Source organism: Mugil cephalus, chromosome 15 (assembly GCF_022458985.1).
Source record: "Mugil cephalus isolate CIBA_MC_2020 chromosome 15, CIBA_Mcephalus_1.1, whole genome shotgun sequence".
Classification (NCBI taxonomy): Eukaryota; Metazoa; Chordata; class Actinopteri; order Mugiliformes; family Mugilidae; genus Mugil; species Mugil cephalus.
Genome location: NC_061784.1, coordinates 2,103,017 through 2,120,301, shown reverse-complemented (window position 1 = coordinate 2,120,301; position 17,285 = coordinate 2,103,017). Strand labels below are relative to the sequence as shown.

Sequence of the window (17,285 nt, the reverse complement as noted above, 5' to 3'; positions counted from 1 at the left end):
CACACTGCTAAAGACACACCCAGACTATAGTATGTATTGATTTGATTTGGTTTCACTTTAGCATGACCTGGAGAGTATGGATTGACATTAACATAGTAGGAGATTTGTATCCAAAGCTCCTGAAAATACCACACAGAGCATAAAATCCTCACTCTAACACAGCAGAGGATATTTAGTGCAGTGCACTAGCCATAAATAGGGTGTGATCACAGACGGTCTTAACTAATATGCAAATCAATTGTAGTTCCTGCAATCATGCCAGTGTGTTATATTTCTAACCCGATCGAGCAGGAAGGACACTTGCAGGCATTACAGATCAACAGCCTTTTGAGGCAGAGTCACAGCGTCCACGTTTGCCTCCCAAAACTGAACCCTCGCAGACTTCAAAGGCAAAGAATGATTTACATACGTTCGTGAGTGCCAAGATGTAGCAAGTTCAAAAGTTCTAAATATCTAGCATTAGCTTTAGACAGCCACTAATGAATATGAATGCAGTCTACTATAACGGTCCTGCACCAAATCTCCCATCACATCACTAATGTTCAGCTTCTGTAGAATCAGTGTAAGAAAGGCGCCAACTCAGTGTTTAGGAGGATGTAGTTTGCGGTGACGATTAAATTGATTGAAATAAACACAAACACATCTCTGTTATTTAGACCTGCCCACTGGGTTGTCAAATTAATAGAAACATACTGAATTAACATAATATAATTTAATAGTACGCAAACCTTAAAGCCTCCTAAATGAAAACACAGTCGAATCAGCAACTGTCCCCATGATTTTATACACATGGTGAATCCCATTAACCTTTATGAAACCAAGGTTTAGTGCAGGATGAGGTTTAATTAAAGAGCATTCGTTTTCACTAGTGTACCTAATGAAAAGAAACAACAGCTGGCTTTTTAACTGTAAAACATCTTGTTATTTATGTAAAAATTAACAAATAAAATATTGAATTAAAATTTAGTAACAGTTAGGATATTATTACTACGGATCGTTCCGATCAATACGCACAAATCTTCACAATTATTAGGATGCTGCTCTAAATTACACACTAAATCCTTGTTGAAAGCATTGCCAAATGAATAAAAAAAACAAAGAAGAACTGAATTAGTTGGAATTTGGAGCGGACAGGTTCTTAATCTCTCCACTGAGACTGTGGAGCAGAGAGAGCTCGGAGCTGGTTTAGTACTTGTGTCTGAACTCTGCCACACCACTTGAGCTGTGATGGTCTGTGGGCTGAGTGCATCTGTCAGGTTCATCCAGCTGACAGGATACCTTCAGACAGCACAGCAGCACAGCCGGAGAATGTGACCTGATGTGCTGTGACAGACAGACATAGAAGTGCACTCCAGCATGGGTCACCTTGCACAGCAAGGCAACAACCCCTGAGAATGTGGGCGCTACATTGCAACATAATTCTGCTAATGGAGAATGCTCGTTTACCTGTAACACCGTGCATTAAAGCCACTTTGAAGCAAGTTTTGATTTGAGCTACATGCTTTCACTAGTGTTGGAACCCACAGCTGAATTAACAAAACTGCTGGACCAGCGTTATCCTTTAACACAAATGTGTGTTCTTTCTCACATGTATTTTTAGCTGCTGCAGGTGCAAAGCATGACACTGTGTCAGAGCACTGCCAGCTGTTACAAAAGCAAAATCTACCAGACTATTGAGCTACTACTGCGTGCTTCACTGAAACATGAAAGCACCAAGATAAAAAAAAAGAAAAAGAAAATCTGAATATAAAAGAGTGAGCAATAAATGCCATGTATTGCAGAGTGCAGCCAGAGGCAAAAAGACTGACACAGCTGGCTACCAGCAGATTAGCTCAAACTGTGACTATTATGTTATTCATCATTTCACTTTAGTTGTTTAAAAGTGTGGCTTTAATCTCGGCTCCACTAAAATATCAGGCCTGCCAAATCTTGTGGCTGTGTGGTCTGGTTTTCTGCTAGATGTGTCAAATCCAAACCATATTAAAAGCTGTTTATTTGACGATGATTAAGTGTGGAGGTAGTTATTAGTTTGTGATCTCTTTCCAGGAAGTCAGACTTAGGCAATGTGAAATAAAATATGAAGTGGCTACATGCACTCCTCTCAGTTCTTCCAGCAATATACAATGGTTTGTGCCAAAGGGGGATAAGAAGATGCTAAACCAACATAGAAAACATTAAAGATAAGTGGGGCTAATAAGGAACTTATTGTGACATGTAACTAATATACTGACAATACTGTTTATTGTTTGCAGATATGTGGATAACACAAGTAAATTCACTCCTCGTTCACATGGTAATCAAACTCAGGAAGTGTACTGTATCTCATAAAGAAAAATCTGTAAGCTGATTATCACATTCCATGGCAAATAAGCTTATTATTGTGAGTGAAAAGCTTTTCAATATTTTAAGTCTCCCAGATGGTGTTGTAAGTACAGTGTGTAACTGCAAAGATGTTAATGTTAATGCATCTTAAGGCCATAGAGACTGAGCCAATCTCAAATACCAATGCACCAATAAAACAACCCCCCCCCCTTTGTTTTGCGAGAAATATAAAAACAGACCCTTTTCTTTTTCATATTTTTTGAACAACACTCTTAACGCTCCTGTGCAGCAGAACGATGATGGTGCCCATGGCCAGGCAAGGATTAACAGTCTTTTCTGTGTTACACCTCCTACACAGGCTTCAGTCCTCTACTTTGCTCCATCCTTCCCAATTCCTCTCCACCACCAACCTTCCCCTCCTTTGCTCTGGATTAGTCACACTGATAAACTGGGGCTCATCTGCATACTGCAGGATTTGTTTTCAGGGTTTGAGGAGAACACGTGCTGAGGGGACACCTCAAGAGCAAGTGCTGGCCGGCCAAAGGTTCCATCCCAGTGCCCACCACCCTGTTTTTCAAATTCACACTCTGTATAGAGAGATCCAATTTCTGGAGAATGGTTTGTAAAAGTTAAGAATATCTAATAAAATGCTTCATGGATAACAAAATTAGAATATACTGTGCACACAACAGAACAGAAATGTAAATAAAAACCAGTACTGGATTTTGTTTTACTACTGAGACCACTCATCTTCCCTCTTATAAATAGATTTAATTCATGTAGTCAATTTCTACACTTGCTGCACACCAAAACATTTCTTTATGTTTAAATTAACTCCCTGGAGCCACTTACCTGAAATGTACATATATCCACCATACACCGTCCCAGCATGGCCATAATGCGGCTCATTCATTTTGGCAACATAAGTCCATTCATTTGTCCTTGGGTTGTAGCACTCCACAGTAGCTTGAAGAGAAAGATGAAGAGAAAAAAAAAAGAGAGACTGTATTAGAAAGTAGGTCAAGACACAACTAAAGAGGACAAACAGCAGCAAATGAGGCCTTGGAGGGTCTCAGCGTGGGAGCTAAAACACGGATTTAAATACAGAGTACACATCCCCACAAGCCCACAAGCGGTGACTGCACAGGAAACGGGGAGATTTGTTAGATCCTTTATTTTAAGGTGCCAGAGGACGGTTTCGCGAAACTAGAGAGAAAACAGAAAGGGGACATGGGGATACACGAGTGATGCTCGAAATGAGGAATTTTTGTCTGGGCGACACCACAACAAGCAGTCGCCGTCAATCCACTTTCAGTCTAATGGGCTACATTTATTTGGACATTAGTAGTCCACGATAAGAACAAAAACATCTCATGAAACCCCATCAGTCGGAGCAGAGTGGTTTGATCCAAAGTGATTTTCAATCAGGTGGAGAGGGGTGGTTTAAACCTTTGTCAATCTGTCCAACAGGAAAACATTACTAAACAATACCTACAGAAATGATCTAGCCTATCTGATCATTTCTCTCTGGTACATTGTTTTAGAGCAGATTTTCCCACATGGGGTAAATATCAGTTGATGAGACAAGTTTCCAGTTTTTCTAGTGAAATGGCGTTAAGCAAAACAACAAGTTGTTGAAACAAGTGTTTGAAAAGATGAACAAAGCCAACATTACGTAGGCAGCACATTTGAAAATGTGGTTCTGTCATGGTGGGCAGAACCACAACACCATTTCCTGATTGATGTTTTGTTGAATCTCAACACATACGCAGTATATTATTGGGTCTTTTTTATGCAGACTATGTAAACTGTTGGAACTTCTAATCAGAGTGATTTCTGCTGGGTTTACGAAATATCTTACTCCCCCTGGTCTACAGTGATGTAGGACTAGCACTCGAGGGGTCTTCACCTCAAAGACATAAGCTTCAAACACCCCCCCCCCCCAGTCCCACTTGTATATAAGAGGACTAAAAGCTGCTTTGGTTTTTGTTACCTGCGACTATCTGGAATTTAGTTAGAGCACAAAATATCTTCTTTCCACTCTCTGCAGCCTAATGAAAAAATAGTCTGAGGAATGGTGCTCAAAGACACTGAGGGCTCTCAGGTGAACTTGAGAACATTTTAATGTGTCATTTTATAGGCTTTGGTTTAATGAATTACTTGAAAAGTTTAAAAAAAAAAAAAAAAAAAAAAAAAGACGTTAGGTTTTTTAAAAATAAAACTGCACATTTAGGATCACAAAAACAGTGTGAGCCAGCCCTCTGAAGACCTCAGATCAGTGGTTGAGGAGGAAGTATTTTAATTGAGATACACCAGTTTAAATTAAACAACAGCATTTCTCTAACATCAGGTTTTATTCTGAGCTGCTGAAAAGGTCACATTTCTAATTAGTATGCGTTTTTTCACTGCAGGCTGTTCAGTAGAAATTAATACAATGCTCCAAGGGTCGAGCTGCCAGCTGCTCATATCCAGTCATTTCTCTGACCTAGAACAGTGGCTCCCAACATGGGGGACAAGACCATGTGATGGAGATCAAGTGATCCTGACTGGTCCAAAAACATCAGCAAGCAGCACTGAATTTATTCTTTAATTTGAGTTAAGAATATTGATCATAAAATGAAGAACAGTGATTTAGAGGTGGTGATGTGTACATCCAGCTTTTTCACAGCAGGTAATAAAATAAATAATAGTTAATAACTTATTTAGGCCTAAAGACCAATTAAAGCAGTACAATTTGTCAAACTCTAATTAGTATAGAATAGGCTTGTCTGCCAACTTCACACTCAAAAGCTATCACAGTGAGAGCGTTTTTCCTTTAAGATCTAGGTTCATTCACTCGTATGACCTTGCAGTAGTAAACAATCATGATACAGGGGCACGGCACACCCAGAAAAACATCAGGGCTAAACCACAAGCAGTGAGAGGGCAGTGGAACGTAAAGCAGAAAAAGGAAATTTTATAGACAGGCAGTGAACTGGAGCCGTGTTCTTTGGTCTAAATATAACCCAGAGAAGAAGAGCGTTTGCACAGTGGCCTCTCTTTGTCCACTGCAGTCACAGAGCAGAGTTTAAGTACTGGGTGGCACCTCTCTGTGGTCCACAGTTATGGATGTGGAGATTCCAGAGGGGCTACTCAGCATGGGACTACAATGAGTAGAAATAAACATGTGAAAACATTCTCCACATGATCTGCTATGATCCTTTTATAATGACTGGAACTTGCACTGACAGACTTTATGTAACTTTTCAATTAACCTTTTACACAAGGTACAGTTCACGCCCCAGCTGCAGTTTTGCAACCAAACCACCACTGTAAGGAGGATTTTAATCTGAAACACTTACAGAGACTGTGGTGAAAAACTATGAAAACTAAAGCATTAAAAATCATACGACAGCTTTCTGGGACAGTGACAGCTGAAATTGATTCTGCACGCATTGAAACGCATCTCTAATGAATTACATTTGTTAGGGCGGGCGTCTGCGATAATGTGCCCATCCACAAAATTGTATTAAATTACACGGTGATTATGCACGCGACATGTTTAAACAGCAAATGTTGTGCTGGCACACTCGATTGCTGGCGTCAGTATGCTCGCGGTCTTATTAAACTCAAATCCTTGTACTACCTCCTTGATTTTAAAGTGTATAATCTCATACAATATTAATTAAAAGCATCTGTTGTTGCTTAAAATGAAAGAAAACAAACAAGCGGGGAAATAAACTCACCAAGCTCCCCAGCAGCATTCCTTCCACCAACAGCGTAGAGGTGTCCCTTGAGTGCACTGAGGTGGAAGAAGGTACGTTTCTCATTAAGGCACGCCACCTGGATCCATTTGTTGTAGCGAGGGTCGTACCGGAATACAGTGTCCACTGCTGTTTTGCCTTTGGTGTCGTAGTTGCTTTGGCCACCCACAACGTAGAGGAAGTTGCCGATGACTGCAATGCCGTGTTGGTAGCGAGGTGCATCCATGGGTGCCAGCGCCTTCCACTCATGAGCTTTCTCATCAAAGAGGCGCAGCTCTTTACTCACAACTAGCTGCTGGCGCAAAACACCACCCAGAGTGACCAGGTGGGCACTATCTGAGCGGATGGCTGTCCGTTCTGACTGCATAACTGGCTGCATGTAGGGCATCATTTGGTAGTTGCTAGCTTCCAGGAGAAGGTTGACACATGTGTTGTCCGTGCGCATAAAGTCTACAGTCTGCACGTGATTGATGAGTTCCTGTGGGTTCATGAGGGGAAAGCGGATGTTCTTCATGAGCTTTGGGGCATAGTCCATACGGCCGTCTTCGAAGCGTAGCCAGCGACAAGCTGCCTTGAACAGGTCCAACTCAGTGCAGTGTTTCAAGCTGTTGCTGGACAAAACAAAAGCTAAACGTTCAAATGGTAACTTAACGAACTCTCCCGTGCCCAACAGCGAAGGGAAGTTCTTTAGGATGAAGTTGTTGACGTACTTGTCCACCTCTGTGAGGTTGTATGTGTTGGCAATACGCCCAACCTCGACACAGTTGTCAAGAGAAACCTGCAAAGCAAAAGAAAAATCTTGGAAATCTGCACCTAAAACTGACAATATACTGTATCTCAAAACACAAATGACTGGATCATCTCAATCAGAATCCCAATTCAGAAACTCATTCCTTAGACATGATGTCCAATGATAAAAATATATTCAAAAACAAGTGAACTTATGCTCTACATCAATCAAACATGTAATGAGGATTTGCTGCTTTCCTATGGTTCATTTTAAAATTTCTATTTGGAAAGTAGGAAAGAGAAAAGTACCAACCTACATAAAACTGCTTTATGCCAATTTACATATTCTTAGATACAACTCACACTCAAAAATACTCAGTGCTTGGTAGATAAACGATAGATAAAAGATTATTTATCGTCATTGTTCGAGCATACAACAATATTTCAGGTGCATCATATATACAGACAAATATGAAGGAAAAAGCAAAAATAAAATATATTAAAATTAGAAAACTGCACTTATCCACACACATACTCCCGGACACACTACATGCGCACTGCCATTCATATGCACTGCTGCCATTATTATCACATTAGTGTCCATAGTAAAGTGCTGTTGTTTAAAGTTGTTTCATGTGAACCTGTTGTTAATATGATTTCAGTGTATCATTCGGGAATGTGATGGCTTGAGGATAGAACGGGTTTCTAAATCTGGTGATGCATGTCAAGAGAGTGAGAGGTACAGATTGGCTGCATTATACAACAAACATAAAAGAGCTCAAATATAATGAAAAAACAAATGGACAAAGTAAATAAAGTTCTGCATGTATGTGCTGTATGTATGTTGCAAAGTTTGTGTTGTAAGACGGAAAATAACTAAAGGTCCTCTATGTAATGTGCAATTGTGTGTGCTTCCTTACCCCAGATATAAGAAAGACCTTGCAAAAGTCCAGCACTGGGAGGATTTGTAAGAAGCTGGCTGCCTCAAGTGTGTCTTGCAGATTCTCCATGTTAAGCGACAATTTTGCTGTGTAGATAAAGTCAATGATCTTCTTCAGGCCTATCCGGTTTACTCCATGAAGCTTGATGCACATTAAATCTTGCTCTTTCATTCCACCTGGATCAAGACAAAAAATAAAAAGATCTTGTATGACCGATGGCCAGATTGCTGAAGAATAAAACGGAAAAGAAAATATTCTGCTAAACTAAAAATAAATAAGCACATGCATCAGTTTGCCAGTCAGTGGAATTATTTCAGTGTCAAAGGACTTTATGTTCAGAGAAAAGACTGAAGGTCTTAATCAGCATTTGTGCTCACACAGCTCCCTTATCACTAATGAGCAATCCCTCACTCTTAAGTAGTTTCCCTTTCCTCCTGCTTAAACAAACCTTCTGCATGTTATCATGTACTTTCTATCAGCGCGTTTACATGCACGTGAAAAACAAAAACAAATTATTGCCTTAATCGGACTATAACAGGAGAACTTAAGTGCATGTAAACATGTTATTCCAATTAAAATAGTTCTCATTATCCGATTGAGACACCCAAATAATGCGACTGGAATCCAATTTTCTCCGGCATGCATATGGTAACTTCAATTTTTAATCGGATAATGTGTGTGCGCATGCTCCACAACCACTGTGCTGCCCTGTGACCTGGAACAAAAACATCCACGAAAGCCGCCTGCAGAAGAAGAAGCTAAACGGAGCCGCTAGAAGAACCGTCTGATGGATAACGCAATTTGACAACGCAACTTACCTGCACCAGAAGTAGCACGAACATTACGTATGAGATTAAAAAATGTACTATTATCCCTATGGTTGTAGTTTGAAATGCTGGTCCGCCGCATGAACGACTCTTGTTTATTATATGACGTAATAGGTCAACCCGGAAATCGGGCCGTATTAACGTGGTATTAACCCGCTGAAAAGATACGTATCGCCACTTAGTGTGGAAGAGGAGAACAGTTATTCGATTTTCTTGCGCTGCATGTAAACTGGGACAAGGACTGTAGTGAGAAAGTTGAATTTTGAGCATAGCTCGATTAAGCTCTGCATGTAAACGCACTGAGTATCAAATCTACAAACTTACTTCCTCCACTGTCCTGATATGGAACCAAAAGTAACCCTGTGAGAGGTTGTTAAGTTACTAATCAGAGCTTTAGGCATCGGATATGAACACTCTGATTTAAGGCTACAAGTTTTTCCTTGTGTTTCACTTAAAGCAATATAAACTCTGTTAGGTCATGACTGTCACAGTTTAATCACACCCCTGGTTCCAACGATGTATCTAATAACGGACTCAGTCAGTAAATCCTCATACACACAGCATGTATTTAAAGTCTTGGTGCCACTGTGTACCTGCATCAAGCAGATGAAAATGCTACTGAGCCATATTTGCATTCATTTAAATTCATAATGAGAACAAATGACCATGAACATGAATGCATAATAATAACTTGAACAGGCTTGTTTCATAACCTGAATAGACACAGAAAATGTTCGATAGCAGAGAGATGTGAGCTCAAGGTCAAAATTAGAGTGACATAACTGCTGTTATGTGGAGAAGCATGGAATTAAAAAAGTCTTATTAGAGAGTGAAGTAGATATGATAGAAAGTCATCAAATGCTTGCGATATAAGATGCACTAGTTTAACTGGAACCGGTGAAAGGACTAAACCACCAATGGGCAGATGTACGGGTCAGAGAAGGCTTTGCAGACGCACCTGTGAACATGGCTTTGAAATAGTCGGAGGAGGAGGCCATCATTGCGCGGTGTACAGGGAAAGCTTCATCGCCATCCCCAGCCACCAGCGTGACGTCACATAGCAAACCCTCTATCCTCAGCTGGTCAAATCCCTAAAAGAAGAGAAACAAGACGACCTCTGGCTCAGTAAAGGACAGATTAACAATACAATATGGTAACTCAAACTCAGCTGTACTTGTATGTATATTTAGTTCATCTGCCAACCTTATCTAAGTTACTGCATTTCAGATAAGGACAAAACTGCAGTTAATCCAAAATTCAAACTTCAGCGTTTTATTAAGGATGAACCAAAAGGCTGTCAACAAATGTCTGTCAGACATGAGCTCATGGATGTGAAATTATATTTGACAGCCCTCCGGTCTACTTGAGCTGTCTGCGTCTAACTGGTTCAGAATTATAGCTTTTAAAGCTACAGCTATAATGTCACCCTGTAGGCATAGGAACATAGTGGGGAGTTAAAGCTAAGAGGCATTAGCTCCAGTATGTCTGATTTTATTCACAGCTCTTATCAGAAACAGCTGATATACCATATATCCATACCTGATTTCACTACCTACCCTCTGACTACCACTAATGAATCAAAGGCTGCAGTAAGTGGTATGAATAGTGCATGCCAGAAAGTACATCATCAAATGCACAGCATAAATGAGACTAACAAACTCCATTACCAGGGTGTAAGATCAGATAAGAAAAACCATTGTCATTCTCTCACTGTGCTGCGACAGCAAAAGATTAATGAGCAGCAAATGCAGCCAATAGATATTCATTTTCAGTGAGATCTAGTGGTAAAGAATAACCACTGCTGTTTAACCACACTGCATAATGCCAGCGCACACTACCTAATTTTTAGGGCGAGCTTCACTTTATACCTATCAGTAGTGATATGCTGAAACAGAAACAATCATTTGACGTATGCTTCTTCCTGACCGCATCAGACTAAATTAATCACACGGTGAAATCACATATTTTTGAAGAGCAGGGCACTTTACATCACATTACCCACGCACTAAGTCTTAAACACTTTTTGTTAATTACTGAAATATCATCCAAGGCATTAAATTGAGTCCAGTAATTCATGCTATGAGATACTGTAAGATACAGTATCTCACTGATGATTTTTGCAAAGAAATTAATTAAAGATAAATATTGTAGGAGTACTAGATGAAATTGTATTATACTTTGGCTAATTTAAAGATTGATGTTAAAAATCACAATCACAGGGATCACTATCAATTTCTAGATTGAGCTGTATAGTGTACTCATAGGATCTCTTATTAAAAAAAAAGTAAACTGTAAACATTTGACCATGTCTGATCCCTCACCTGAAGAACCACTGAGCTGTGTGTGTTGCTTGTGAAAAATCGAGTGTTTCCAGTCTTCGATGCCTGAAGGTGAGCAGAGATGCCCATATCACCATAGCCCAGAGCAACTTTCATGTGAGCGTCGTCGTCCTCCACGAGGGATCTGTTTTTAAAAAAAAGGGAAAGTAGTTTTACTTCAAAAGAGTGGGCAAAAAACACGTGTTTCCAGCTAATTTTAGTTTACGGAAAAGTAGGACAGATAAGTTTTCAAAGTGACACAACTTGAGGATATATTGGGTGGTGGTAACCTAATTGTTGGACAAACTGTCAGCCAAAAGTTACAGCTGAACCAGGAAGGGAAGTGAACATGAACAAGGTATGTTCCTCTAAACCCAAAGTGCAACCAACAGATGTCCAGTCCTAAGGTCATTTACTGTTCTTAAATATTACTACCTGCTTAAAGATTTCATGAAAATGCACATTAAAACTCAGCAATTCTCAGAGAAATGCACATGTCTGGAACAGGCAGTCATCATGAATTAGGTAAGGCAGGTTTTGCTGTATTTACACCATGTTCAAAACAGACTGTATAAAGACAGAAGGCGGAACAGCTCCTCAAAAGTGAAGCCAGCAGTCTTGAAATCTGACATGAATATTAATGTTTCCAAAACATACAACCAAATCTTTGAACTTCCTTCACCCTTGACTGGATTTATTTATTTTTTTTTTTGTATTTTTGTTGTTTGTTGGTAGTTTTTGTACCCACAGAATGATTCCCGGTGACACAATAGACCATTTCCACCCATTTAGCTGTAGTAGAGTGGTTCAATCTTTGTGGTTCAAATGTTTTCTTGTTAAAGAAACTAAGTGGATAAAAGTGACTTTGGATAAAGTCATTTATTCAGCGATGTACCATTTAACGGTTGTAAACAAGAACAGAAAAAAATGTATTCAACTCATTCGTGCTCCTTGAAAGATAAACCTTTCAGATTTTGGCCAATCCCAACTTTTGACTAGAGGCTGCTTCAGGCTAAGCTGTCAACGAGCTATATCTCAATGTAACATACAATGAAATAAAATATCCGTGGAAATTTGCAACTACAGAAGTCATTCAGAATGGTCTCACAACATATACAGGAGCAGTAGAGCATTTTCTGATGTTATTGGTTCCATCAGACACTTCTATATTGCAAGTATAATGAACATTACACCACCAGGTGCCTTTAGAACTGAAGACTTAAAAGCACATCACAAAAAAAGGTTATTAAACCAAAGTATGAGCAAAAGTAAAGAGGAAGGTGAAAGTGAAATGAATGGCTTCAAGTTTGTGTTTGAAGAATACTTTCAGTGCATAAACTGAAATCATTGTGGAGGCTTATTGATAATAGCTGCATAATGGTGTCTTTTTACACGTCGCAAAAGTTAGGCCTTCTGGTTCAACCAACGTACTGATGTGTGTGGTATAATGCTCCTTCAGTAAACTGCGCCGCTATGTACGTGATGTATCCTCACCCCGAGCTAAATGAGGATGTAAAATGAAAACAAACTATTTTGGAATGGGCTACCCAGCATTGAAGAGATCATTAGTTAGTAGAATTACTCTGGCTAAAATATAATGTTATCTTACACATAAAGTCATTACTTCTCAGTTTACACAACTTGGAAAGAAAAAAACTTAGGAAGATAAAAACAGCTAATGATGATTCAAGAAAAGTAAAAAATGCTTTTGATTGATTTGTAATTCAGGGATTCTACACTTTAACAGCGCTCTATTTGGAAAGTCTTTACAAGCTTTCTATTATAGAAACTACCTGCACTGTGGGAATATGATATTATAGTGCTTCCCATAATCTGTACAGTCCAGTTCCTATGTCTGTATTTCATAACAGCATTAACCAAAAATGCGTAACAAGAGAGAACAAAAACATCTGTACAAGTAGGACCTCAATGTGTGATGTAACATGGTGTAAAGTCTCCAACTACTCCACAGAGAATGGATGTGAAAAGATGTTAAATGTGACTCAGAGCCCAAGGGGAATACGCCCGGGATATGGCTTTATTTTTGCAGACAAAACTAACATTAGAGAATGAAGTTCATTTGGGTAAAAAGTGTTCTGATGATTTTGACTGATGCAGGTACAGATGACTGAACTGTGCATATCAGCAAGTTTAAATCTCATTTAGTTTTATTTAATATCATAATTGCCTATGCAATGCCATATCAATAAAAAATACCAATGTGGTTGCTAAAAATTGTGTTTTTTCAAAACAATTATGGTTTCCAATTATGCTACTAAGCTAACGACATGAAGCTTTAAAGCATCACTGATTTGAGGTAGTTTAGCGTTTGCCAAGGACAGCAAAATGTGGCAATATTTGTTGATTAAAAGAAAAAGGACTACTGTATCCATGCACAGTCTGGTGTACTTTCGAAACTACAAATTCAATAGAAATGTAATATCAGCGGGTACTGGTATTATTCATGGAACAACTAATCTGTGAAACAACAATATATATCATATGAGTATTTGCCGTCATACAGCTTACTTGTCTTTACAGTTTCATCCACAAATAAGCTATGGGGCTTCATTAAATTCAACATACTTCCTTTAAAATTAGATTTGTTGCATTTCTAGAAAGGTAAAAGTAGCTGAGATGAAGCACATAAAAATTAACTTACCATATTGATGATGTTAACACCAAAACAATGACTTATGACTAATAATGAGGGGGTGGTTTGTGTAAAAAGTGTCTCAATCAGAACTTTTTTTTCCAATCATTTCCATGCAATACGTAGAGATTACTGAGTAGTTGATGAATGTGGCATCGGAGGATCTAAAAGTGTTCAGAGGACAATTGGCCTGGTTTTGATAAAATATTCTTTTACAAAAACGTCTGGCTCAGCACGGCAGTAAATTTGTGTCTTCAAACAGGCCCGTGTGCGAGAAGCGCTTGTCAGATGTGGAAGACTAATGGTTTTTGGGTGGACTATTTATATAATGAAGTAATTCCAAGTCCTTGTCTGGCTGCACGCTTTTTCTTTCTTTTGTGGTTAGCAGAGTGGTTTTACCATTTGTAAGTAAATGTTCCTTGTGCTTTGAAGGAATGTTATTCAACATTTTTGAATAAAACATACGGTAGCTTTTAGATGCATTAAAAGGTACTGGCAGGTTACAGTGGATGGCACTGTTCTTTTATGTCTGAAATGAACTTCATTCAAGTAGCAGGTGCAGGCTTATGATCTAATGTACTAAATAGATTATACTTCAATTGAAAACAATTCTCTCTGTTCCTAATAACAAGTAAGGTGAGGATTTGTCTATGTTAATTGTAATTGTTTTCAAGTACAGGAAGAAATACATGCCAACACTGAAAAACTAAGCAATGTCCATACTAAAGTGACGCTCCTACATAATGTAGCATCCTTCTGGTCCAAATTGCTGTTTGCCTAATGTTTGCCTCTTACTTCATTTTGAATGAAGAACTCTTGAATGTAAATTTAAAAATGAGGAATACAAAGGTTCTCTCTGTGTGTATTACACGTACCGCATTTCTAACCTTTCGATATGGCTCCATTTTAAGAGCTAGCTCATATCACATTGTGTACAACGGTCACAACTAGGCAGAACAGAACGTACATGGCATTAAACCTTTAGATGCCGGTCTGTTATAGGCGTAATCAGGTATAATGGTTTATAGACCTGTTACATAATGACTTGGTAGAACAATGTGTCACATCTGCGTAACAACAAATGCCAGTATTTTGTAATTCTCAGCTTTGACAAAGACCAGGATCAAACTGTGAGGAATACTGATATAGAGAAGCGGGAAAGAGCCTTTTTCTTTTATTACAATCCAAAATGAATTCAGTTACATCCTTGTCACTGTATCAAGACTAGGGATGGGCATCAATATTTGTTGATACCAAAGTCATTATCGATTTTGCTTTTTGATCTGATTCTTTATCGATTCCCTTATAAATTCCTCCTGTGAATTTTTGGTGTAGAAAAAGTAGGCGTTTGTGTTGTCGTGTAAAGAACAGCAATTTTATTGAGTTTCTAAACGAGATATAAGAGCTTGTGTAAGAAACATAGGTAATTGGCCACTGGATACTCACTAGCACTGATCTGCTGAGACTTAGCGATAGCTGCACTCGTTGACCAGAGATTGTCATGGCACTCTCTGTATTTAATATGTGCGTCGTCAACAAATGCTTCAGCATGTTGGTGTTGTTGCCGCCCTTGTTTGAAATTGCGTTACTGCATAAATTGCACGTTGCGCTGTTGCAGTCCCTTCTGGTGAAGTGAAGCCACACTTGAATCCATTTCAATCTCTCTGCCATCATGTCTTCCTTGTGCTTCGACGTATAGATTATTCTTCTTTCATTTTATGGTGGTTAACAAACAACTTTTAGGTGCATTACAGGGACGAAAAGTATCGATAAGATTGATAAGAATAAGGGATAATGATGTCGATGAATTGAACCAGTCGATAACCAGTTCTTTAAAAGAACTGGTTATCGATGCCCATCCCTAATCAAGACTAGATAGAAATCTGGACATGCTGAATGAAGTAACAGTAAAGGTTGAATTGAACTTATGCATAACTATATGTTGATCTCTATCATTCAGCCATGAGACTGAGCATGTCAGAAGAGACAACATAACAACCTGATCACACAAAGACCCACCCTATAACCAAGTACAATGAAGCATTCATTTACATATTTGGGTTTATAGCCGTTATTGTCAAACTTTGATCCGGGAGCAAATAAAATGTGAAACAGCAACAGAAAGTCTCTGTAGTCTGCTTTGTCTGTGCAGAGACGGATGTAAAATACCTATTAAGGCCTTGTGATGTTTTTTTTATGTTCAGTGTCACAGTCCTCCTTTAATGATTAACATATTGTTGCATAGTAACTGATTCATTTCACAAAATGAATGAGAATGCCGGGAGTTGTTCTTTATGCTATGGAAACAGAAAAACAACATCATGCAGAAAGTGTTTAACAACAATAATCATTTGCAATAATGTGAGGCGGTGAAAAACATTATGTGGATTTTAAACTGCAAAAATGCTGGTCCTGCTTTTGCTGCACAATCTGGTTAAAAAATATTGACGAGGAACATAAAGTTAGTCACAAGTTTGACAATTAAGTCTTACTAAAATTAAAGTTAAATCCCAGAGGATTGTGGGATCAAAACTGTCATTCACTTTTCTTCTGGAAGTAACTTTAGGCCTCTGACATGCCAAGATGAAAGTAAACAAAGGCCAGCTGATAAAATGGTTTGTGTCACCTCACATTTTTGCTCTTGAACACCACAAAGGCTTCAGCCGACAGTCGACTGCAGTCTTTTTTTCAAGACTTCAGTGATTAGGCCAAAGACATTTGGGAAATATGATGGATAAACATTAAAGGAAGGTCAAGTTGAATGTAATTGTTATTCCTTTCACATGCTGAACTGAGGAATCAGTGGGAAGACAAATGAGGATACATAATCCACCATAGACAACCTACTTCCACAAAAGGTAAGGAAAAGCAGGGTTGCTCTAGCTACACATGATGATCTGTGCTACTTTTAAGACGGCAATGAAAAGACAGGATTGGAAATAAGGTACATACAAAGAGGTGACGCACCACTTGTAGCGGGAATTTAAACACCAACACCACTAAACGTTTATGGCTTTAACATTGGTCACAGTCACACTGACACAGAGCACAGGCAATGTACTGGTACATTTACCCCGTCAGGTGGTAAGTCGGACAGGCAGCGAGGAGAGAGTGGGTTGTCCAAACCACAAAGGAGTGTTGGTGGCTGCCGGAATGAAACAAAGAAGACAACAGCTACAGCATCCCACATAAAAGTTCTGTTCTTCTGAACGACACCAGAAAAGAGATGGACTCTCCAGTTACATCTGTGACCAGTGACAGTTTGGGGATTATCATGTAGCATTAGTGTAGCGCAGCCTTGAGGCGAAGCAAAAATCATTTATTAAACATTAGAGAATATTTCACAACCTATTCGGATGCGAGCTGTGTCAACTGTTTCATGTGTGTAAATTTTACCCCCTTTTATTTTAATGTTTACTTGAGTTATTGGTATAGATGGTGTTGTATTTGCATAGTTAGCAAGTTTCACATTTTAAATATCCAGCAGTATACGGCAAGATGTTAAAACCTGACAAAATGAAGGTTGACTGAAAGATAGATAAATATATAGAAACAAAAAGTAGGTTATGATGAATAATGCCTGTTAAATTACCAGGAATTAAAATGATCAAAGAAAGCTCCTCTTTCATCTGTCTTTCATAAAACCGTCCTTATACATAACTCTGGCCACAGGCTCACTTTTAAGTCATTAATTGGATTTAGTGAATAGACCGATACATCATTAGGAATTATTATGCATTTCGGTTTCACAG

General features: G+C 38.8%; 1 protein-coding gene across 3 annotated transcripts in view; it reads right to left on the bottom strand.

Moving 5' to 3' along the window:
* klhl13 (kelch-like family member 13) overlaps positions 1–17,285 on the bottom strand; it is a 36,062-nt gene that overhangs the window by 2,361 nt on the left and 16,416 nt on the right. For all 3 annotated transcript variants that reach the window (XM_047607026.1, XM_047607027.1, XM_047607024.1), the window contains 5 exons: positions 10,884–11,025; positions 9,521–9,653; positions 7,715–7,911; positions 6,048–6,843; positions 3,175–3,288 (listed from right to left, as the gene is read on the bottom strand). In XM_047607026.1, the coding sequence (XP_047462982.1) occupies positions 3,175–3,288; positions 6,048–6,843; positions 7,715–7,911; positions 9,521–9,653; positions 10,884–11,025 (1,382 nt within the window). The remainder of the gene's footprint in view (positions 1–3,174; positions 3,289–6,047; positions 6,844–7,714; positions 7,912–9,520; positions 9,654–10,883; positions 11,026–17,285) is intronic.